A 25,289-nucleotide genomic window follows, 5' to 3' on the forward strand; every position below is an offset into this window, starting at 1 on the left:
CAGGACGTTCATGATGAGAACGTAGGCGCACACCTCCCTCCAGAGGAGCAAAAGTTATTGCAGGACAATGAACAGAATCCCCATCACAAAAAATGGTGCACGGGTTAAAACACAAAAAACCTTCCTTATGAGATTATGAAACAAGTGAGAAGCTGCCTGTGTTGTAACTGACACCTTAAGCCCATTCAGCGCGTTTTTTAATAAACAAACTCTTAAGAGATGTAATTGTAACCTGGTCCCTTGGCCTCTGAAGGACCTGTTCTAACATATTGATCTGCTGCACTTTTTGTCAGTTGCTTTATCAATTTTATATAAAGCCAGAAATCAAGTAGATGTATAAAATGTGCCATATCTATGCAAAAAACATGAGACGTCTTTGAGCATGAAATCCGAGGCGCATTTGGTCATCCTGATAAAATGACAGCATTTTGTTTAGCAATATCCAGGACTCATAAAAAGAGTTATTTTAACAATCGACGGCTGTTAATTATTTGCCCTCACACGTACTTTCTTTGTGCTTCACTCCTTCTTCCTCAAGCCTTCCTGAGACCCTTTTTCTAAAAAATACATTTTTCATATCTCCCTTCGTTAAGTCATCCACTTAGGCTACGGTTTTTAAAATAACAGAATTGTAAAGAAGAAATTTGATGACCATCTTGTGTGATGAGAAATTCTCCTGTGAAGCAAGGTGGGTTATCCATTCCAGCATCCTCTCCCCACCCCAGCAAGCCTGGACCACGCTCACATGCTGGGTGGCAGGGGGCAGGCTCCCAGCGTCGCTGCTGATGTCTCGGTATCATTCAGTGAAAGAAACCAGGCTGGGCCAGACTAAGCGCTTCCCGATATTCATGCCCACCCCTGGGACTAGGGCATGCCCTGTGTGTCACTGTGGGAGGTCATCAGCTTCTCAGAGAAGCGGAGGTCATGTTCAAGCTTAGGACCTTCCCTTGAGGAGGAGGTCAAGATGGGAAAGTAGGAAGTGGCGCTAACACCCCACCCCACAAAAATACATCTGTATCTGGAACGATTCTCACAGGATACCACCAGAACCACCTCTTGTAATCAGTACCTCTTCAAACTTCCTGTCTGTGCTTGGGAAGAGATGGCGGCACGTGTGCACAGAAGCCTGGGCTTCTACCAGGCCTCCCGCTCTCCCATGCTACAGTGATTTGGGATTTCTGAATCACGCATCAGCTGATCCACGGCTGCCCAAGCACTTGGCTAACACTGGTGTCAAACAGTTTCACGTGGGCAAAGTCAAAGCAACAGTCCAGGTTAAGGTGCACCCATTCCCCTGGCTGGGGAGCTGTGCTGATGCCAAGGTTCTGGGGACAGAAGGCTGCAGGGGCGGCCCCGTCCCTGACGTCGCTCAGGCCGGTCACCTTAAAGTGGCGAGACCTGGTCACCGAACAGAGGGCTGGAGGGCACGAGTCAACCCACATCAGCTCCTAGTCATCGCAGTGGCAGGGTGGGGGGAGAGAGACGCAATTGATGTCACAGCCCCATCTTTAAGAAACACAGTATATCATTCATTCATTTAAGTATTTATTGAGCATTTATGATATTTTAGACACAATTCTAGGTGCGGGAACACAAAACTGAACAAAGGTAAAAACCCCTGCCCAGTCTTTAATAAAGTGGAGCTTATTCTAGGAGGCTGGGAGGTGAGGGAAAGACACACGACATGTGTAAGGAAATCTCAGACATGCATGCACAGGTAGATCACGGACGCACCGTGTGCTCGGCTCCCAGCCGTGACACAGAGTGACTATCGAGGGAAAACACATTACACGGAGTGTTTGGTTTCCCAGTGCATATAAGAGTGATGCTCACACTTGAGTGCTGTTGCTAAAAAATGCTACCCATCACCCGAGCTGTCAGCGAGCTGTAACCTTTTTGCTGGCAGAGGGTTTGAAAGCGAGAACCACCACCACGTGGCCAGGGGTGCGAGTGAGCAGGCGGCGCCAGGGACGGCAGTCAGACGCGCCGCACGGGGCTGCCACTGCCCTTCAATCAGTAAAACAGTCTCCGTGTCTGCGAAGTGCGGTAAACACGGGGCCAGCCTGTCAGAGCAGCTTCAGAAAAACGCAAAGGTCACGAGGACTGCAGGGGCCTCAGCTGAGGGGGCAGACCGCACGCCAGGAGTGGTCAGGACAGGTCACTGCGAAGGGGACGGGCAGGCTGGGCAGAACCGAGACTCAGGGCAGCTCAGCACACATGTTCTGGAACTGCCTCCACCAGGGGAAACGGAATCTCAGAACCAAAGGCATGTCAGGGGACACCGAGCTGGGCCGGTACCAGAAGGCACTAACAGTCCTCCTGAGGCCTTCCTCTTTGGCCCAGATGATTAAACAATTAAAGACCGGGCAAAAAAAAAAAAAAAAAGGTTACTTAAAAAGAACAAACAAAATAAAAATGCAGACACTTGTATAATACAGTACAAGTATGTGGCATTACAAGTATGTGGCAGGCCCTGTTTTAAGTACTTAATAGACTTCGATTCAAAAAAACCCCAGCTCTTTTCTTACAGAAACTGTGAGAGACAGAAGAGTGTAATGAATCCCAAGACACCCTTTAGTACTCTGTCTCAGCAACTGTTGACCTGCTATTCTTCCTCCATTCACCGCTGTCCTTTGGGGAGTCAGGAAGGATGGAGAATTTTGAATCACAGGCATCCTATTCATTTCACCCAGTGAGACTTTCGTCCAGGCTCTGAGGGAACCGTTTCAAGCACAAATACCACTATCGTATCTGGTGAAACAAACGATCCCTTGCTCGAACGATCCCTTACTATCACGTGACACCTCCTCCATGCTTAAGTTTTCCCTGTTTGTCTGAAAAGAAATCCCAAACAGCCCATCTTTTTACAACTGGTTTCATCTAACCAGGGTCCAGCTGAAGTCCACAGCCCTGGGACACGTCTCTTAGACCTCTTTTCCTTTTTATTAGACGTCTGGCTCCTTCCCTCCCTGCTGCCTTTTTTGACTCCACTGACCACATCCTCCCAGCATCGTGGATTCTGCTCCTATGAGCTCGTGTTTCCTGTAACCTGCCAACCACAGCAAGAGGCTTTGTAGGTTGAAGTTCAGCCTTTCTGGGGAGAGGCAAGGTACCTTCTAGGTGATTCCGTGAACCTCTTTTCACACCGCTGCAGTAACACTGAAGAGTCAGTGGCTGAGTTCCCTTTCACTGGCCTGATCCAGCCCTGGCCAAGCTCCCCGGGGCTCCTCTCAGCGTCCCTCATAGGAGCCCCACGAAGCAGGCACAGTGCTGAACTCCACACGCTGGTGGCACGTGCCTATTTCACGGGGTCAGGCTCCCAAACCTTCACCACCCTGAGATGCTCCCTCAGGGCCGTGTGGGACCCATGTGGCGTCCGACACCAGCAAAGCGCCTCGTATCCTCAACTGCCCCTCTGGGGGACCCCTCTCCTTGCCCCATTTAAATGTTGGCTGGCCGGACGGTAGTGATGTCATCAGACACCACTCATCCCCCATCAGTGGCCGGCCCACACCCCGGCCCTGCTGGAGACTCACACATGTCTCTCACAGACAACCAGGCCTGTCCTAACCCAGGACGGTCCTTCCAAAACGCCAGCCTAGGTCCCCTGATTGTCTAGCCTTCAATACCCTCCACTCCTCGAGGCAGCCACTCACACCCCCCGCTATACCGCAGACGCGAGCCACAGGGGCGCCTGCTCCCAGGCAGCTTTCACCAGCCGCCCCTGCCTGCCCCCCTCCAGCTGAGGCACCCGGGCCCAGGGACCTGCCATCCTGCCACGACGGGTTCACGACCCCAGGAGAGCGACGTGGCAGATGTGTAAAGGGTCAAGTTTTACCCCGAGACGATCAAGTTGCTTGGCCTTGAAATTACTACCCGGTGATAAGAAACGCAGAAAGCGCTCAGAGAGCTGGAGACAGCTGTGCTCACACAGATGACACCCTTGCTACTCTGGAAAAAAAGGAAATAGGGTATTGTGTGGCTCCTCCAGGTGGTACGAGGGCCCCCTCCCAGCGGCCGCGGCTGCCAGCCGTCACAGCAGGAAGTAGAGTGATACAGAAAGTGAAGGAAAGATGAAAACCAAAGTCACAAAGTCCACAAGTCTTCATTCTTCAAATTCAAGCCCAGAGGTTCCCACAGCGCTTCCGCTGGGACTAAGATCTCTGGGGAGCACGGTTGTGGGAGAGCTGTCTTCTCCTTTGGAAACCAGCTTAGATGCTTCCAGACCCACCCAATATTATAACCGCCCCCGGAACACCAATAAATGCCCTTATGTCCAAGGCAACACAAACCCAAAGCATATGGAAGTTAAAAACTCCAACCAAAATGCAGGGCATGTAACGACCTAGTCTGATTCAAGAAACAGAAAACATGGAGCACTCCTGTTTTATGACCACCAGTGGTTGAAAACCTCATCTATCTGACAGGGTCACAGGAAATCTTCACAGGAAATTATACAGCGAGGATCTGCTATAGTTGCTGATTCACGTGACCTTCACATCATCAAAAAGCAAGCCCCAGAAGTCCAAGTCAAGCCCTGAATGTTTTATGTGTACACACAACCAAACATCAGAAGATCTGTTAAGCTCTTGAAAACAAAAAGGACTTTTAGAAATGTCAACCTTCAGAGCCCATGACACTCAAGATGCCCTTTGACTGAATTTTTTTACCAGCTTCTAGAAGAACTTTCTCAGCTTTGAAATCATAGCCACAAAACAGGATGGGCCCGCAACCAAGAAACAGCAAGCTGCTTGCACTGAACTCAGTAGAAACTCACACAAAGGACAGATCTTCTCCAACCATTCTTGGTACCAAACTACAAAACTCTCCAACCTTGAGTCCACCATCATAAAAGAGAAGCAAAAGTTGAAGAAAACTGGATGTCGGCTGTGGCACCCACCTACCTCTTCACTCTGAGACCAGGCTCAAATGCTGTGCTCCTGGGCGGGGGAAAGGGCCTGTCCCTGAACTGCTTCATCAAAGGAAAAATAAGGACTCCAGCCGCAGAGGAGACCACTGTGACTCCGCGCTTCCATGAAACCACCCAGATCCCTCACAGTCAACTTTGAGAGAAGAAACACCTGCACTTTTTTAAGGGATTAGAAAATCGATGAAATAGAGGACAGAAAACCAGCTATGTCCAAAGTGGACAAAATGATGTCCCAGCCTTTGGGCCAAGAGACCCCCAAAGCTCACCCCTGCAAAGGGAAAAGTCACTGCACAACCAGTAATTCAGGGACACCAAACCCATCAGGTGTGCAAATTCTACTGCAACTGGAGCCAGAGAGGCGCTCTGGACGTTTACCTAAGACGGGGCTCCTTCTTCCAGATCTCCTGGTGAGAGTCAAACAAGGGAAGTGGCATCAGACCCGTCCCGAAAGAAGGCTACTGGTGGTTCCCGCTCAGCCACAGCTACAGCCCAGAATCCAGACGGGGAAAAGGCCACGTCAGCACGTTGTCAGGAAGGAGGCGCTTCGAGCCAGAATTCCCCTGCAGGTCCCGTCCGAGCGCACCACAAGCCACTTCCTCTAGGCAGCCTGGGATGAAGACTGGCCAGCCGGGCAACACTGGCTCTGCCCAGGGAAACTGATTCCAAACCCAGCGACTGCACTCGATTCAGCAGAGATGGCACCGAGGAGCCTGACCACCTGGATTAAGCACACCTGGCTGGGGAGGAGGCCCAGCCCAGGCCAAAGCCAGAGGGTGCTGAAGGTGACCCCCTCACAAGGGCACTACGTCGCTCAGCCACCTGTCTGTCTTCTCCTCCATTGTGTTCACTGTAGAATATTTCAGAGGAGGCACAACTGTGTTTTGCTGGAATTTCATATTTGAACTTCAAGCCGAGAAGGGACACTATTATGAAGATAAAATTTAAGCTGCCTGCTTAAAATTTAAGACCTCAGCTGACCCTGCCCCTCCCTCAATAACCCACCGATTCTCAAACAAGCAGGGCAAGCTCCAGTTTAGGGGAGATTCCACGGCTAAAACCGGCGTTTCTCATGACACACCCTGTAGCTCCTGTACTTAGAGTCCAAAGGCCTCTCTCCGTGTCCACTGCTACCATCCTATGCCAAGCCACCGCCACCTCTCACGCGAGTCACGATGAACAAGCCACCGCCACCTCTCACGCGAGTCACGATGAACACCCAGCCGGCCCCTACCCCTTGCCTCCTGGTCGATTCTCCATGGAAGTCAGAGTGACTGCAATTCTTTAAAAACAAGTCAGACCACATCATTCCTCTGCTCAAAACCTTCCAGGCGCCTACCACCACCCGGTCTAAGCCGCTATGTCCCATCTCCCTGAGCCGCCCCCGCCCCCCACGTGGTTACGATGCCCTAGCTTTTGGTGTCTGAACATTTCAGGCACACTTCTGCTTCAGGGCCTTTGCACTTGCTGTCTGCTTTGCCTGGACCATTATTCTCTCCCGACAGGCACACAAGTCACAGCCTTCAAGTATTTGCCCAAATATGGCCTCTTCTAAGCGTGCATACCTCCTCTGCCCCAAGCAGTGCTATTTCTTCCATGGAATTTACTAGGCTGATACACCGTCTGCCTATGAAAATGCAAACTACCTGAAGGCAGTAACTTCTGGCTGCTTTACACAGCTGACCCTGCTTGTCCCTCAGTAACCCACAGATCCAAGTCAGTGCAAGCTTCAATTTAAGGAAAACTAGGATTATCCACGGAGAAGGCAATGGCACCCCACTCCAGTGCTCTTGCCTGGAAAATCCCATGGACGGAGGAGCCTGGTAGGCTGCAGTCCACGGGGTCGCTAAGAGTTGGACACGACTGAGCGACTTCACTTCCACTTTTCACTTTCATCATTGGAGAAGGAAATGGCAACCCACTAGCGTTCTTGCCTGGAGAATCCCAGGGACTGGGTAGCCTGATGGGCTGCCGTCTATGCGGTCGCACAGAGTCGGACACGACTGAAGCGACTTAGCAGCAGCAGCAGGATTATCCATGGAATTTGCCTTTGATTTACTGCTGTCTCCCAAACCTAAATTCCCAAATGTTGATGAATGAATGAATGGGCCACATATTTGAATGTGAAATAGCTTATGAACTGGGAGGTGCTAGCTCAGAGAAGAATAGTAAAGATGAAAAGTACACTATAAATAATTGTCAGTACACACAGAATGAAGCTGCAATGAACGATGAGATCAACAGCCAACTGAATTCTCTGTATCAGTGTATCTCCCTTTCGTAGAAACTATGGCCTTTTAGTCCAATAATTCCAGGTGGGTCTTTGGTACAAACAAAGCAAAAACAACTTGCCTAAATTTGTCCAAAGTGCCTTTACACTTACACAAAGGGCGGGAATGCTCAATATGTTTAAATAATTACAATGCTTTAAAAGCAACATTGCAGAAGATAAAAATATACAAAAATAAAATTGTATAAAGGTCATTAAAATATGACTTAAGTAAATCCTCTATCAATACTACATAGAGCTAGGGAATGGACCTAGACAATAGAGCTCAGAGCTGTTTACGTAATTACATGAAAACATGAGAACTGGTCCTCTGGGACACTGCAGCAAAAACCATTTGGCTAAAATCAATAACCAGTCCTCCAGAGGCAGCTCAGTGCACAGGCACGAAACGTAACTGATGGAAAATTACTGAACATGATACGGTCCTGGTCCTATTTGCCCCTTTTCATCTTGGCTGCCTTCTCCTTTCTTTTTTTCACGTGTTTAGGAATTTTGTTTTTTCTTTTTTCTCTCTGGGCTTCCTTGACCATCTTTTTTCTTTCCTGTAAAACAAAAATAAAAAGTATGAAGATTTCCTGGTGGTCCAGTGGCTACCGATCTGCTGTGCAAGGCCCAGGGGCGGGGGGCCCCCTCCTGGTTGGGGACGAAGGTCCCTCATGTGCCCCAGCCAGCCAGCCCATGGGATGTGTGTCACCATTAAGACCCAACACCGATAAATCAATTAGTGGTTTAAAAAAAAAAAGTTCGAAAAAAACCAAAAGCAAAAAGTCTGCAAATTTCATTCATTCTGAGTAGTCATATTATTATTACAACTAAATTGTTAAATATATGTAAAAAGATAAAAAGTGAGTGTCACAGGAAAAAACTGAAAATGATTATGGCTTGGTGGTGGAACTGGGGGTGAAAACTGTCTTTACAATTTATTCACAGACATTTCAAGACCATCAACACAGATGCCCATGGGGACATTATTAAATGTATGCGACTCCTTTTCTTTATATGGTTCTTATTCTAACAGAAATAAATGTTGGAATGAGAGACAAAATACGTATTTCCAGGAGACAAAGGGAGAACGTGCACTAGGGAGCTGGGGATGTCTCTTGGAAGTCTTGGAACCTACACTCTCCAGGGTTTAAAGGATTAGGCTAAGAATAAAGAATAACAGTTACTCAGCCGTCATGGATCATTGCATCAGTAGCATCTCTTATGTCTACAAGCAGCAGTGGAAGAAATATCTGAGATTCTGAAAATAGGGAGCTGGCTGTAAAAATGTCCCTGGAATGGTTTTTTGGTATTCACCACAGGGGCCACTCCAGCATCACCTGCACAAGTGCATGACAACCACTTTTAATCAATGCACTGAAACTAGTGTGTCCTCGCCCTGGGCAGTGCCCAAGGGCTCCTAGAAGAAGCCCCATCTCTAGATGATGTTACCACCAAAGCCAAGTTCACACTTCAGGAACCAAAAACTGATACTTCAGCTACTCTGATCCAGACATCTGAGCACACAGCCTCAAGGGACTGCATGGTTGTGTTGACAAACGTGGGAACGTGCGCTCTCAGCTAACCTTTCTATCAACTTCAAGGTCGGCAGGGGGCCTCCTGGAGCCGGCGTGATCCCCCTGCTCCTCAGAGTCTGTATCAGAGCACTCCGCGCTCCCTGCATCTTCTGAATCAGAACGAGTCTCTTCCTGAACCTGGCTTTCCAGGAGTGCAGGGACCTTGAAAACATCACAGGACCATGTTATTCTCAACAAGCCAGTTACCTACTGGCATTCAATGAGTTAATGACAGAATTCAGATTTCAGCCTCACAGACAGACTTTGAAAATGACATCCCGTACTGAAACATCAAAACAACAGGATCCACGCTCGGCAGGAAGCCTGAAACAGCCATTCCAGGATGGCTGAGGACGCTCCCAACGCGGGGAGCCACCCAGATCAACGGCAGGACTGTTCCACCCCCTGCAGCACATTCCGAGGGCTGAGCTGGGATTTGGAACACAGATAGGAAAGAAAAGTGAACATATCTGGATAACTTCACAGCTGTCGACCTGCAGATTAAATTTCAAGTGGAACATTTGTTAATCCAAGAGGGAAGACAATCTTTAAACAAAAAACATGTTCACTTTTTTCCCTGAAGGTTAGCAGTTTTTAAAGCAGCAGGAAGCATTTTTTAAAGCACGAGGCTTTCTTTTCATAAGAAAAAAACAAACAAACAGATCTTTACATGGTGATGGTACAAAAAGGCTTCCTGCAGTGGTAACAGAATCTTCCTGCTTTGGAATTCAATGCGCAACTATCCTTGTCACACCTGCCACAAAAAAACCAGAAACGCAGAATCCAAGAATTCTCCTAGTCCAATTCTTCCCACAAACAAGACAGTCAACTTTCAAAATGTAAACCACAAACCTTCATATTAAGAACATCCATTAAGAACATCAGAAGAAGAACCACCTTTATTACTGCTTAAATTAGAATTAATCTCTGCTATTTGAAATGTTAAGATACAACAAAGCTGCTGTAAGAAAAATCACTACCGGAATCTGCAGCGTGAGATGGCAGGACTCGTGAGCCTGGTCTTCAGCAGACTGCGCGCCAGGGCAAGACCAGACCCTGCTGGCATTTTAAGCTGCTTATAGAAACATCTAGAAGCACGTGGTTACTGTTAACAGCTTCACCAGCGAAGATAGGATACACAAAGGATCGACGCCTCAGCTACAACAACAGACCGATTCAGGGGCAGAGTAAACAACAAACCACGCATGCCCACAGCTTAGTCTCATGGTTAAAAGGAACGAACACGATGCCCATGGATCATGAAAGTATCTATACCAGTAATAGCGCATCCTTGTTATTTCAATGCTAATAATACCTGACACACAATTTTATATCCTTTTGAGTTTTCATGTAAATGAATACTTGTTCTTCATACCTTCTGAACACCCGACAGATCTTTCTTCAGTCCTGTGACAGTTTGGTACAGAATCTTAAAACCAAAGAGACAAAAAAAAAAAAGAGAATCAGCATAAAACTCAACACTGAAATATGCTGCAATATTAAGAAAGGATACTGTTGCCAGCTAAATGATACTTCATGTGAGTATAAAAAGGTGTCCAAGCTGTGTCTCACAGGACACAGCCTCTAGGGTGGGTGTGGTTCTTCTCCATAACCACAGCAGGGCTGCACACCCGCCAGGGCCTCCACACACCTGCAGCCTGGGGGCTTTTATGGATACACAGCTGTACCAGTCAGTGACAGGCAGTCCTAGCTCTGAATCTCAGCTAAGTGTAATGTTTTCTATTCCCCCAAATAACTCTATCCCTTTGTCATTATCATGAAAAGCTGTATGTATTCAATATTATAAGCATTTTTAATGTCATCAAACATTTGGGAGAAATTTTTTCTCTCATTATATAATGATCCATACAATAGCCTCAATTTTGTTTCTTGGACTGCGAAGCGTTAAATATTTACTATCTCGTCCTTTAGCAGAAAAAAATTTTCCAGTCCTTGAGACACGTGTCGATGGATCTAGCACAGTAACCGTTTATAGCCTGGACTTCTATACACATCTTCCTTTCCTGCGATTACAGCCTGTTGGCCTCACTCGTTTCCATTCGTAAAGACCAGTGGACTGACGTCCTCCACAAGCAACGTACACAGAGGGCGCGCTGTGCAAAGGGAAGGAGCTATCTTACTAGTTCAAAGGCAACACTGGAGACCACGGCTTCCCTGGTGAACTCGCTGAAGACAAACCAAGCTACTCACATTGTCCTGCTGGGCGTTCATGGCCATGTCCTCCTCCTTCAGTTTCATCATTATATCCATATCCCTCTCGTAGTTTTTCACTTCATTCAAGGTTCTAGGAATGTAAGCTCGCTTGAACACCTAACAGATGCAGAAGAAAAGTGAAAAGGAGACTGAGTCACGGCTCCTCGCGTGCACTGAGCCTGCTCACGCCTCAGTCACAGAGGTCATCACCATCGTCACACAGCCGGTGCAGAGTCTCAGCCAGGTTGTCTGCACACCTGGTGCGGCCCGTGCTGTGTGCTGGGCCACAGGAGTCTGTGACTCACGATAAAACACGGACTGATAAACGGTTACCCTTGGAGTAACACTTCTTTCCTTCTGTATTCCAGAAAGTGGCATTTCTGAGTGGGAGAGAAAGGAGCTGCTGTGAGCAAGCACTGCCTGGCTACAAACGGCAGAGGAAGAGGTCTTCCGTGGGGGAATATCGTCTGCCCTGCGCCACAGCTGGGAAGTATGGGGTGCCCTATACTCACCCATCACCCCAAGAGCTCTGAGGATTATTCTTTTTAAAAAGCCTGTGATGGGTCACTTTCACAAAAAACATACTGACTCCCAACATCTTAAAAAAAGTCTTCCTTTTTACCAAACGTAAATATATAAAATCTACGTTATGGGAATCAACATTTAGATCCCTTAAAAATTCACATTAACAGAAACACACTTGCAGACTTATGGTCTGAGAACAAACTTATGGTTGCTGGGGGGAAGGATGGGGAGAAGGGATAATTAGGGAGTTTGGGATGGACACACACACACGGCTGTATTTACAATGGGGTCACCAACAAGGACCTCCTGTATAGCACAGGGATCTCTGCTCAATGTGGCAGCCTGGATGGGAGGGGAGTCTGGGGGAGAATGAATCCGTGTATATGCGTGGCTGAGTCCCTTCGCTGCTCACCTGAAACTATCACAGCACTGTTTGTTAATCGACCATGCCCTAATACAAAGTAAAAAGTTAAAAAAAAATTCACATTAGCAGACTAAAATTGGCTTTTCCTTCTTGAATCACATCCTCCAGTGGGTTCTGTAAAAATATTCTCCATGCCTGACTAGGGGCAAACAGGCCAGGAATGGAAGGATATAATGGTATGTTAAGTTACACAACTTGGGTCAATTTAATCATGTAACACGTTACATCTCAAGGAAACATCATCATCATTTAAAATACTGCATATCTAATAAAATCAAGATCATGCCCCAGCAATATATTAAAAAAAAAAAGAAAAAAAAAAGACCTCAAGACACAAGTGTTTCCAAGGCTATAACAGATAATCAATCTTACCTCTTCATCCACATGATCTTGGCTGGACCTTTCTTCCTTGGTCCTTTGAGATGCTATTTCCATGGCCTTGGAAAGAAAACAAAAATCACCTTCCTTCACATTCAACCCACAGAACATATATCCATTACCCAGAAACCTGGCTTTACACTACAGTTTGATCCCTCATCTGTGAAATCAGAAGGAAAAGGTCTCTGGAAGCTGTCATGATGAACAAAAATGCTGCTAAACCCCGAGTCCTCAGAAATGACACAGAAACGCCACCACTACCGCTGCTTCCTGTTCCTCCCAGTCTCGGCCCCACCTCACCTTTGAGAGATACGCATCCATGTTCTCGGATGTGATTGATGGATCCGTGACAAATTCAAAGAGCTCCCGCACAGTCATCACGGCAACGCCATGCTTCAGAAAGAAATCTGCCAGAGAAGACGCTTGTGAGGGCTCTGCGAGGGAAAAGGTTGCTATTCCAACCTCTTCACAGACAGATAAAATTCACCATCACTGAGCCGAGGGTGTCAGTATCACTGAGTCAAACGATTCAGTGCCACGGTTCTCTATCAACAGCTTAGCAGAGCATAGAGCCACAGGTGCAAACAAACCAGGGAGAAGCCCAGTCTCCACTCACCATTGACGTTGGCGCAGTCCTTTCTCAAGAACTCCAAGGCGTGTGGGTGGTCGTGCTCCACGGACTGAGAAACATCGATGATGTACACACCTCCGCCATGGTACCTGCGTGGGCCAGGGCACAGGGGCTGAGCCACATTGCCACCACACTGCCCCAGGGCCAGGCACAGGGGCCTAAGGCACACTGCTGCTTGCCTGTATCTTGTTTAAAACTTTCAATTTTAAGAGCAACAGAAGACACTAATAATGTGACCAAAGTGGATAAGGAGAAGAGCCACTGTGACTAACAAGAGATGAAAACTGAGAAAATTTCCCAAGTCCTTTTAACTCCACCAGTGATCAGAGCAGTCAATCCTGTGACTGAGGCCACCAAACACATCCTACCCTGTGACCCTGTGGAAGGCAACTTGAAAACTGAGAATTTAGATGACTTCTTGGATTGGGATTTAGTTCATTTCCCTACAGGCTCCGAGGGGCCTCGTGGAGGGTCACGTGGCCCACCCACTCACAGCATGTTGAATTCACTGAGGTCCGCGTGCACCAGCCTGGCGTCCTGGTACATTCTCCTCATGTACTCGATCACCTGCATGTACAACTCCCGAGCCTTGGACTCTGATAACTGGACGTTTTTCAAGAGTGGCGCTGGCCTTGAACAAAAATAAAGTGAACAATTCAGATAAGCAGACTCAAGTTTTTCTTGCTTCCTGCTACACTGTTACACATTGTTTTCTTCTATGGTTCATCACTGACCGGTTTAGTTCACTCTAGAGATACGGTTCTAAAAAGCTGTTCACACACAGGTGCTTTGCCAGCATAAGACATTCCTGAAAAACAAGGTGAGCTCTGTTGCTCTGAAGCATTTTGAGACTTAAAAAGGTTAAACAAATTAAAAACCCTATGTACTAATAGAGTGGGAAAGACTTATTAAAAAATATTCCAAGACAAAAGGAACTATTTAAACGGGAAATATTCATATATTGGATGATTCAAAGCACTTAAAAATACAACGCTGGGCACGTAATTACGAGCTCTCCCATGCACTCACATGTCGTCTTTGCCGATGAAACTCATGACGAGAACATGACTTCGCAGCAGGATGGGTTCTGGGCACGGAATCTCTGCTGTGTTTAGCCTGTGATATGAAGGCAGAAGAAAAGGACAAATGAGAAGCTGAAACAAACGATCTAAAGCGTCTACTCTGAAACAATCGACAGTGTGCTTACTTGCAGCTACAAGACAGACAGGGCTACGAACGAACGGCACCCAAGCCTCTCCATTTATTACTTCATCTCATGAACTCTAAGGTGCCTAGGACTCTAAGTGGCATCGTTACACATCACCAAGAATGGCGAAGCACTGGCAATTGAACTGGGTCCCACAGCCTCTAACACCCAGTTCAAAGCCAGAGGTGTTAAAACTGTGAAGACACAGGCCCCTTAGAACTGATGAAACACAGAAGGTATGTTTGCGATTCTCTTTTGAGTTGATCAGTGTAAACAATGATTAATAAAAATAGTGGACTCGTGGCCAGTCGCTAATTGAGCATAAGATTTCAAAACAACTTTCAAACAAGTAGACTTGGTTGTTTTTCAGTCGCTAAGTCGTGTCCAACTCTTTGGGACATCATGGACTGCAGCATGTCAGGCTTCCTTGTCCTTCACTATCTCCCGGACTTTACTTCATAGTACAAAAATACCCAGTGTATGACACCTAGATATAGCAAATAAAATGTTAAAAAATATTTGAAAGAGAGATAGAAAACCTTCATTATTTAAAGCATGTTTAACACTTCAAATGAGGAGGCCTAAGATGCCTTTACTTGATACAAAGGTGCCAAAAGAATACCAAGCGTGTCCCGAGTTGGACTGAAGACGAGGGAATATGACAGAGCCCAGGGCCCAACGAACTGCCTCAAACTCCAACACCCGCACAGGTGACGCGTCACCCTCCCAGCCTCATCATGGCGCTTGCCTGCTCCAAATCCCACTGGCTCTTTGTCACCCTCTCAGCAAACTCGAAACCTCACGTGGCTCCCAAGGCTTTCACGTGACCCAGCCTTGCACAGTAAGCGTGAGTCATGGCAGAACTCTTCCGCGATGGGTTTGCACGACCTGGAGAGAAGGTGGTTCCTATTTGCCCAGAGACACTTCCTGTTTACCTCTTCACATCTAAAGGACTGGACGAGCCCTGAGAGTCCCTGGCTTTGGCAGGATCAAGGTCTGCTGGGAGCGAAGCTCCAGGGCTGACAGGCAGACACGGAACACACAGACACACCCCCAAGTCACGTGATGCATGTGCACGAGCGCACACACCCCCCAACCCCCGACAGTCACCTGATTAAGTTCCTCATTTCCTTCTCTGCCCACGTTTTCACCATTTTTCTGGGGTTGCCTTTACAGTAGCCATGGCGAAATCTTGAATGAGAAAAATACTTGTTATTTCAATCATTCCATTATTCTAGTTTTTACTTTTTAGGATATAGAAATTAAGCCACTTGGGGAAAAAAAAATCTGAGCTTACCTGAATTCCCCACTGACGTACTTATCCCGGTCTTTGAACACCAGAATTGAAGTTTTGTAAATTTTGATTGCTCTGCTCTCTCCATTTGCTGTGCGAGCATGATACACATTAGCCTATTTTAAGTCAAAAACAAAATAAATTAAGTCTGTATTAAATAAATATAAATATTTTGCTTTTGCAATCTATTTGACTCTTATCCTTGAAAGTTAAAAAAGTCCAGTAAACTGAAATAATATGCATAAAGAATACCATCCTCTTTTGAATATGTGAATTAAAATATACAACATAATACTAAACGGTGTAGTAACTATACCTCCTACTTACATATATAGTAAAGAACAATTTAAATATGTTAGACAAAGAGAACAAACTTATGGTTACCAAAGGGGAAAGGAGAGGGGAAGGATTAATTAGGAGGCTGGGATTAACAGATACACACTATTATATATAAAATGGATAACCAACAAGGACCCACGAGATATATATATATCTGAACCACTCAGATGTATACCTGAAACTAACACAACATGGCAAATCAACTATACCTCAATAAAAAGTAATTTAAAAACAAGTCTTCAAATTAAATACCTACATATATACATGTACACACATGAGTAGTTTCAAACATTTTTATATTTCAAGTATGTGGAAAACATCTGAAGACATTCTTATATCTCATGATTTGTAAAGTGAGTTTCACTGAGAACTGCTTCTCACAGAATAAGTTGCTAACTGAAAAGCAACATGCCTGTCTTTCTCCACAGCCATATGGAGAAAGACGTGTGCTGACTCAGAGAGACTAGACCCCCACCCCTGCCCCCATCATAACTGTCTGACCATCTGAACCAGCGCTGGGCAAGCCTGGATGGGCTGGCACGTGGGGGAGGCACGCTTCTGTGCATAGCTCCTCCCAGCCATAAACACCAACACAGCCATTTTTAAGAAATGGCACTGATTCAACCATCCTGATTTGGCACAGTTTATTTACTAAGTTTGCCTGAGCTTCACTTTTGGGGGGGCTTCCCTGGTGGCTCACGTGGTGAAGAGTCTGCCTGTAATGCAGGAGACCAGGGTCTGATTCCTGGGATGGGAAGATCCCCTGGAGAAGGGAAAGGCAACGCACCCCAGTACCCTTGCCTGGAGAACCCCATGGACAGAGGGGCCTGGTGGGCTGCGGTCTGTGGAGCTGCAGGGAGTCGGACGTGACTGCCGACTGCCGCTTGCACTGTAGTTCCACTTTGGTATCTGAAGTAAGAAAGCGAACATGGAAACATTCAGACATCCAAAGCCTGCCTCACCTCTTTTCCGGTGCTGATGCAGCCATTGATCTCCGCTATGATGCCCCTCGTCAGCATCTTGAACAGGATCATTCGTGTTCTGGGGTCCAACACCTAAAAAGAAATGCGAAAAAGTAGAATGTTCAGACACAGCGGACCGAGTATCTCTCACAGAAGCATTAGACACGAAACCAGAACTAAGTGCACTGTGCGATCTGCTCGGCGAAGAGAGAGTGGCGATGGCAGCGTTTCACCCACTCATCCGCAGTGAGTAAAATGTGAGATGAGACCCAAAGGAGCCAGAGAGGCAAGAAACCAGCAGGTTCACCCAGTCGGGGAAATCAAAGGCCAACAGGTCCAAGGGAAGCAGAAACTGACTCCAGACCCATGACAACTACCAGAAATACAATCAAACCAGAGGTAACTTTGTATTTTTCAGCCATGAAAACAGGTGAAATTAATCTCTATTTAACCCGGTATATCTAAAACACTATCATTTCAACAAGCGGCAAAGTAAGAAGTTATCAGAGAGCGCCTTATCTTGTTTCTCACACACAGTCTTCAAAGCCTGGTGTGCTGTGCAATCCCAGCACACGACAAGCCAGCCCGGCGGCTGCCCTGGACACAAAGCTCCAAGCGACCACCAGCACTCTGCAGCTCATGAGTCCAATCGGCCACAGCCTGGTTTCTCTACAGCCTGCAAGTCGAAAAGGGATTCTACATATTGAAATATTTTAAAAAATTGGGAATTCTCTGGAAGTCCAGCAGTTAGGACTCTCCACTACAGAGGGTCTGGGTTCAATCTCTGGTCAGGGCACTAAGATCCCTCAAGTGGCATGATGTAGTCAAGAAAAAAGAGAACTGTGACCCACAATGCCAGAAGTGTTTATCATTTAGCTCTGTAAAGAGCTGGCCGACCCCTGCTAGAGGTGGGTAAATCGGGGAAAGGCTTATCTCCTTCAAGGTCAAAGCAGTCAGTCTCAAGTAAAACACAACAGAAGGCAATGAACAGAAGGCAATGAACTTGAAGGCTGCTGTGCCTGTTCAGTAACTCAGAAGAGAATCTGAAGATTCATGTCTGACTGAGTCATTGCTGTACACCCGAAACTGACATGGAACTGTAGATCAACAGGGCTTCAATTCAATACTTGGAATGCTCTGGAATACCACTACTCCAAACTGTGTCTGTGCTATGTGTACGGGATGGGTAAGGAGGCTGGCAGGGGGCAGAAATGAGGGTCTGACCTATTTCATCACTTTCTTCCCATCAGATACCTGGGTCAATTCCAATATCCAATTACAAGCTTTGACACATGGTGGGGAAAGTCGGGTTTGCCCCCTCATTCCTGCATAAAGAATAAAACAAGTCTAACTTCCAAACCAAGTAAGGGATTCTAATTGAATATCTGAAGGCATTATCTGTCTCTCTCCTTTTCTCTACACACCTACACACACACACCTACACACATACACACACACACACACACTTTGTGGTAGATACCTGACTCATCTCCTGAGAAGGCTCACAAAATTTCCGCAGACCTTGTTTAAGACAAAAGAAAAGATTCCTGGTCTTACAGGCAGTTCTGCTTCCCCCAAGAAGATGAAAGCATTGCTGGGTGGCTTCATGGGCCATAGAAGCAGGGCATGATTCTAATTTATCTATTTAAAGTGCTGTTAGAAATAAAGCAAAATGTAGATCTCTAAACTCAAAACTATAAGGATGAGCAATTTTACACAGAAGCAATTCTAGGTGACATTAGCATGAAGCAAGGAGGATCAAAGCAAATTATGATTCAAAGACAGAAGTACTACTTTAAACAGCATGCAACACATTCATTTACACCATACCTGTTCTACAGTTGCTCTGTCCGCCTTATCTTTGATGCGATACCTAAGACAAAACCAAAAAAGTAAAGGTGACATTCAGAATTCAGAGGAGCCAAAATCTAAAGATTCTAAATGTACATCGTTCCATGATATTCCTAAGCAGGTAGTTCTTTAATAACACATTTCATAACCTCGTTGTAGTTTCACCCTTGAGTGAAACTTCACTGCCTTTCACAAGCCGTTCAGTTCCCTAGGGCAAAGGGAGCGTATCTGCAGTAAGAAAAAAAAACTTCCGTCCATATTTCAGAAGGATTAAATAAGAGCAGTGCGGTAAAACAAACTACGCTGGAAAAAGAACAAGTCTGTAAGTACTGTTTCTTAGACCGTTAATGATTTTCTTAGTACAGAATTAAAGTAATTTATAAGGCTTTCTCTTCAGAGTCCTTTTCTACAAAGAAACAAGCTTTTATCATTTCAACACAGCTACTGTATAAAAACAGACTCTGATTACTTTGGCTCACATACTATGTGACTCAATTCACAGACTAACCTAAACTAATAAATATCCAAACAGGCAGTTTAGTGAAATAAGATGCACTGTTTCTCAAAAAGCTGGTATCCCTTACGCGTAATAATAAACCAGAAGAAAACTGGGTTTTAAGTTCAGTTCTAACACTGCTATTTTTATGATCTTAGTGTTGTTTTCTGTAACATATTGTTAATGCTTTAGAGTTATTAGCAATAGGAGGTGAGCCAAATCTTAAATATTTGGTTTTGAGAACAGAAATGTAAATGGAAACTGTTTTCAGTTAAACTATTTAGTTTTAAATCTGCTCTTACATTTTTAAGGCTCCTCCAGGGGCTCAGTTGGTAAAGAATCTGCCTGCAATGCAGGAGACCCGGGTTTAATCCCTGGGTAGGGAAGATCCCCTGGAGGAGGAAATGGCAACCCACTTCAGTATTCTTGCCCAGAGAATCCCATGGACAGAGGAGCTGGGCATGTCCAGTCCGTGGGATTGCAAAGAGTTGGACACGACTGAGCAATTAACTTTCACTTTCCATTTTAAAAAATTACTTCATGAAAGGGACCAATCCTTAATAAGCTTTAAAAACGGGACATTTTTTTATACTCTAACATTTTAAACTGAAATCTACAAGCACTGTTACCCTGAGAGCACGTTCATGAATTTTACACAATTATAGTTTCAGCACAGATTTCTTAAGAAAACTCATCTATATTTTCAACTTACAAAGGCATAGGATATCCTAACTTAAACTTAAGAATTGATTTAGGTGTAAAAAAGAACATCCTTTGTAAAAGAATTATGACAGAGATGCTACTAATCTGTCTACAATTAGTTCATATCAGTCACATTTTATTTACTTTATTGTATACACTTGATATATTACTTACATATCTGCTTCCTTTTGTCGAGACTTTTCGGTGACTTTGTTTATTACAGAATCAGTAACATTTAGCTTATCTAAAAAAAAATCCATAACATAAACAACATATAAGAAAAAGTTTCTGAATAGGATACTTTTCCCCTTTCCCTTCTCTACTTTTTAAATATTTTATTACACGTAGCAATGTATTTTAGTAACGAAAAGTGTGTTTTGTGTTTTTAAGGGCAAGCACTTACTAACAAAGATGATCACTTTCATCATAACAGGTGTCATTTCTCAGCCAGAGAAATCTAGATTCAGAAATCCCTAAAAAATATTTTATCTGCTCTTTCAGACATTTAATATTTTGTACAACTATCATAAATATTATAATTCTAAAAATGTCAGTTTCACTTCCAATCACAGGTCTGTGCTAGGGATGATCAGATGTGAGAGCTGTCATACCATGCTCCTAACAGCTTTTGTCTACGAGAGAAAGAAAACCCCGTGTTTCCCAAGAGGCTTCAAATTCACACTGATTCCCTGCATTCGATGGCTCATGAAATGATTAAGGCCACACCAAAAGTCAAACAAATGTGATTATATTCAATAGTTGATTATATTCAACACTTGATTATATTCAAGTGTTTTCACCATTCTACTACAAGATAACGCTACTACAAAATCTAGTACAAACCGATGATAACTTGAATACTGCACCTTTGTATTTCCATAACAGGAGAGAACACAGGACTAAAAAAGTGTAAGCTGGAGTCTTTTCTTAAAGTCATGTTTTTAACTACCAAATTTTAATTTCCTCTAAGCTTTAATATTTACCCTCTAACACTCAATATATCCATTGATTGATCTAATAAAATTTTATAACACTTTTTGTTGTCTTTGAAGAGTTTCTCATTGCCTAGTGAGAGGAATTATATCTTAAAAACTCACCTAGATTAATTTTATTCTCAAATTTCCGTAAAACTTTGTCTGCTGGAGTAGACATTTTAGCTGCATTGAAGCTGGGAGTCTGTCTATTGGCCTGGAAGAAATGAGTTTCAGAAATGAAAGCTCTAGATTTACATACAAGCCTAAAGTTCATCACATCTTCCCTTGGTTCATAGTTAACTATTAAAGCATCAATACTTAGGGGAGTACCCTAAGGGAAGGGTAGGATCAATCACATTTACCCAAGAGGTTTTTTTTTTTTAATTTATTTTTTACCCAAGAGGTTTTTTAAAATGCACTTGAAATATTCTAGACATTCAGAGACGCCTTCTTTTTTAAAGGACTTTTTGTGGCTCTCGAATTTACTGAAAGATTTGCAGGCTATGTTGCCCTGCAGTCCTAGCCTACATGGACTTTCATTCTTCATCATTTCCATATTTCTGATGATGATGTGGATTCGTTCCATAATCAGTAAATTTAAAAAGAATTATTTAAATCATCATAAGATTAAGAGCCTTAAAAAAACTGCCTGGGAAAAGACACAAATATGCAGTTTACTGCAAATAGTAACAAAACAGAGAAAAATGCAGCTTAACTAGTAAATAAAGAAAAGCAGATTAAGTATGTAGAGGTGCTTTGTTTTCACTTATGAACCGACGAGAGACACTTAGTGCCCAATGGGGACAGAGGTTCAGCTTGGCAGAGTGAACAGCTCGGGAGCTGGACCCTGGTGGAGCTGCGCAAATGTGAAAGCGTGCGGTGCCACTGAACGCGGAACTGCACGGTATCCATGGTGAACACTCGGTGTGCTGTATAGTACGTGACTGTTACCACAACAGAAGACAACTAAAGAGGACATAAGCAAACAACACAAAGACGCACAGGACTGTGTATAAAATACCTGAGGGTTACTCCCTCCACCTGAAGCGTAACAACGGGTGAGCTTTCCGACGCCATCGCCCCACGCCCAGTCATCGTCGTCATCATAGTCTCCGCCCTCCTCCTCTTCCGGCTCACTTTCGCCCATCTTCTCACTGGCGTTACTCTGAAGGTCTTCAAACACAACATCATCTTCCTCTTTGAGGGTCTTCAAGTCAATGTTTTCACTAGAAATAACAATGTTTTAGCCTGTTTACACATTCTTAATTGGACTTACATATGTATTTATTTAAAAGAGAGTAGACAAATCTATACAGATACATCAAAAAGGTTCAATTACAACAGGTATCGCCCAATAAATTCAAATGCCAAGTTGTCCTGTTTCTGAGTTCTATTTCAGCCGTTGGGTGATTCTCCAGGTCCGACTAAAGTAGTATTCATCAGGTTGTTATCAGGTTGTTAAATCCGCTCCTGCCTTTGTTATTTTCTCTGCCGAATGAATTAGCTCTGATCAGTACAACAGACCTGAACTCCAGGAAAACCACTCACAAAGCTGCTCTAAGAGCACACAGGGGAGGCTTTCTGACAAAACTTGGGAAAAAGTCTAAAGCTTTATTTCAAGCCTTACCTTGAACTCAATTATCACTCTACAACGAAAAGAGCTTTATCAAGACTTGTGTTACACAAAGAACTTCAAATCACCCTTGCTCCTGAAAGGAAGGATGGTGATGAGAAGCAGCACAAATGGGAGAAGAGGGCCGGGTATAACTAAATGGGAGAAGCAGGGATTGTCAAACCCAGAGAACTGGCCCAGAGAAAGGAATCACAACTAACAGGGTCTGTTTTTGCCACGTGAAAATTCAGACCAGCGTTACTGAATCTTCTTAGTTTTTCAAGAGAAGCCAGAACTCTGCACTTTTGTGGAAAATCTCCCACTTAACTGGTATGTTCAATTTTAACAAACCACTGTGCACGCCAACACATGTCTGCAGGTCAGATTCCAAAGAGGCAGTACTACCAGTTTTGAGCCATCAGGTGGAGAGCAAGTACAGAAATCACTTAAAAAACACAATGATATGCATTTCAACGCAGTCAGAGAGGAATTTAAGTAAATTCAGATGAGCAAGCCCGACTCATTAATTAGCCAAGGCTTAGAGGGCTCCAAATCTCCATGGATATGGCTGGGAAGAAAACAAATAATCATTAACCCCCTGCTGTTTGTTAGCATTTCATAACCGTAATCCATCAATTGACCCTTCACACCGCCGACAACCTCCAGCGGCACGTTAAAGCTATACTGTCGCTTGCACCTCGGCTTCCCCACCTCAACTGAGCGATCCCTTGCTGTGGGCGGCGGTCCTGTGCAGCAGCATTTCTGGCCCAAACTTTCCAGATGCCACGAACGCACAACCACCCCCAGCTGTGACAATGTATCCCAAGTTCCTGGAGTCGCAAAACCCACTGGTTTACATCTTCACAATGTCCAGTGCACACTCATGACCGGTAACTGTTCACCAGTCACATGGGCTGTTTCTTCCTCCCACTTGACTTGGTCCCTAGGGACTGCTGCACGCTCACCTGAAAACACTGACCTGTAACGCCTTCCTCGTTTCTCTGGCTAAATCCTACATACCCTTCCAGTATGTAAGAAGTATCCAATTAACTTTGCTCAGGGAAGGCTGCCTGGTTCTTCTCCTCTGTACTACTTACCCAAAACGCATACAAATAATTTGTCCAGTTACTCAATAGGTTGGTTGCCCCTGCTAGAATGCAAGCTCTGTCACCCAGGGGAGCATTTACCAATGTATCAAGATCAACTGACACGCGATCTGTCACACACAAAGCGATCAACCTGTATTCACCGAAAAATAAAGCAATACCGTCTGCACGCAGAAAATCCTTACTATGAATATAAAGTAAAAACCATTTTCTCGGAATTCCAAAACGAACACTATGTTTCATTTTGCTTTTAAAGTAGAAGTTCTCCCCAGTTTCTTTTGACTCCCACTTCACATTTATTCTATGGTTAGAAACCTGTCCTTCTACTTCCAGAACATCCCCGTCTAGCACCCATCATCTATGAACTGAATTTTCTTAGTCCTTTTAAACCGTGTCCTCTCCTGCCCTCCAAAACCATCTCCTCCATAGCAAAATGATTCCTTTCAATCACATGCTGGGGGATGTCACTGCCCTGCTCAAAATGTGGCTTTCTACAGCATCAAGAATATCTCAGATCCTTTCCATTCCTTGTCACAGTCTTAGGCTCTGGCTCCTCACTTCTGCACCAGCCAATCTTTTCAATTACCTCCACTGTGCTCTGGGCACAATGACCTAGATCTTCCTTCCACAGCCAGGAGGGACCACACCTGCGGCCCCCTCTCCCCCCTCTGCTTCCAGACATTAGCTCCTTCTTGTCCTTCCCATCTGGACTTCATGTTCCCTGACCGTTAAGTCACTGCTTAGTTCTATCAACTGATTTTAACTGTTCGCATAGTATATGTCATCTGTGTTAAAAAAAAAAAAAAAAAAACTCCATATATTTAAATCTCCATGTACTTATGTCTCCGCCTCCTTCCCAAGCTGAAGGGGCTTAGTTTGTCTTTTTCATAACCCTCTTCAGCGCCGAAGACAGAACAGGCACACAGTAGGTGCTCAAACATTTCTGGAACGCTAAATGGTAGTTAAAAGCTCAAGCACCTGCTTCGCTGTCGCTCTCCCCAATTCTAACCCCTCAGGGATGCTGACAACCCGGGAGCTGCGAAGTTCAACTGCCGTCACCTGGATCGAAAGACCCGGTTGGGATGGAGAAAGCCCCAAACGGCTGTGAAAAGAGGCCCAAGGAAAGATGCTTAGGACCGGCCTCCCTCTCAACCGCAAACAAGCGTCAACGCCCCCCAGGAGACCGCGGCGGCAGCGGCGCGCTGCGGCCGCGCACTCCGACTGCCCACCTGTCCGAGGAGTCCGCGTCGTCAAACTGCCCGGGGACCACCCGACTCATCAGCAACCGCCGGTAGTCCATGGCGGGAGCAGCACAGGGACGGTTCCGCCAGCCGGCCCAACGGCCTCTGCGCTAACGCCCGCCTCAGAACCGTTCAGTGGCCGCCGCGCCCTACGCGCGCGCCATGTGCGGGTACCACACGCCGAACGCCCGGACCTACGCCCGCCCCGACGGGAAGTCCCGCCCCCGAACGGAAACTGTGTTCCCGACGGAAGTCCCGCCTCGCGCGGGGGCTGAGCCCTGGAAATCGAGCTTCCGCGGAAGCCGTGGGGTGTGTGGCGGTCTTGGTGTGGTCGGTCCCCGCGGGTCCTGGGCTGGCCTTCCTTCCCGGAGGTCTCCGAGTCGGCTTGCCGCTTTGTCTCCTCCCGTGGAGGCACGTGTGTCAGCTCGGCCGGGGCCGCTGGCCCTGAGGGCTCACGCCGTGTAAGCCCCTACCTGTGTGAATGGAGACCTGGAGGCGCCCTTCGCCGGGCCCGCGGGCACGTCTGAGGGGACGTCGGATGGTCCGAGAGCCGGAAC

At 45.6% G+C, this 25,289-nt stretch overlaps 1 protein-coding gene across 4 annotated transcripts; it reads right to left on the minus strand.

The window, feature by feature from the left end:
- Window positions 1-1,532: 1,532 nt before the first annotated feature.
- RIOK1 (RIO kinase 1) lies at window positions 1,533-25,287 on the minus strand. Of its 4 annotated transcripts, XR_009733008.1 has the most exons (18): window positions 24,721-24,953; window positions 21,795-21,999; window positions 20,897-20,987; window positions 19,974-20,043; window positions 18,581-18,623; window positions 16,751-16,843; window positions 15,453-15,565; window positions 15,266-15,346; window positions 13,978-14,064; window positions 13,442-13,579; window positions 12,934-13,037; window positions 12,618-12,724; window positions 12,312-12,377; window positions 10,988-11,107; window positions 10,152-10,205; window positions 8,786-8,938; window positions 6,122-7,759; window positions 1,533-6,085 (listed from the first exon to the last, which is right to left on the minus strand). XR_009733008.1 is itself a non-coding variant. In XM_061398911.1 (17 exons), exons 2-17 carry the CDS (start codon window positions 21,918-21,920, stop codon window positions 7,649-7,651), a joined length of 1,557 nt encoding a protein of 518 aa, XP_061254895.1. In that variant the 5' UTR covers window positions 21,921-21,999; window positions 25,206-25,287; the 3' UTR covers window positions 1,533-7,648. The 4 variants fall into 4 exon arrangements, 3 of the variants coding, with proteins under 3 accessions (XP_061254895.1, XP_061254894.1, XP_061254896.1); XM_061398911.1 differs by lacking the exon at window positions 24,721-24,953 and adding an exon at window positions 25,206-25,287 and having other exon boundaries at window positions 1,533-7,759; XM_061398910.1 differs by having other exon boundaries at window positions 1,533-7,759.
- Window positions 25,288-25,289: the final 2 nt, after the last annotated feature.

This window comes from Bos javanicus, chromosome 23 (assembly GCF_032452875.1).
Source record: "Bos javanicus breed banteng chromosome 23, ARS-OSU_banteng_1.0, whole genome shotgun sequence".
In the NCBI taxonomy this organism is placed as follows: domain Eukaryota; kingdom Metazoa; phylum Chordata; class Mammalia; order Artiodactyla; family Bovidae; genus Bos; species Bos javanicus.

Excerpts from the sequence above, each read along its gene's own strand:
- RIOK1 (XM_061398910.1), bottom strand. The coding sequence starts at position 24,791 with ATGGACTACCGGCGGTTGCTGATGAGTCGGGTGGTCCCCGGGCAGTTT. Across the intron at positions 13,038-13,441 it reads CTCAGTGAATTCAACATGCT|GTACCATGGCGGAGGTGTGT; the intron begins GTGAGTGGGTGG and ends TGGCCCACGCAG. Across the intron at positions 10,206-10,987 it reads TGAACGCCCAGCAGGACAAT|ATTCTGTACCAAACTGTCAC; the intron begins GTGAGTAGCTTG and ends TTTGGTTTTAAG.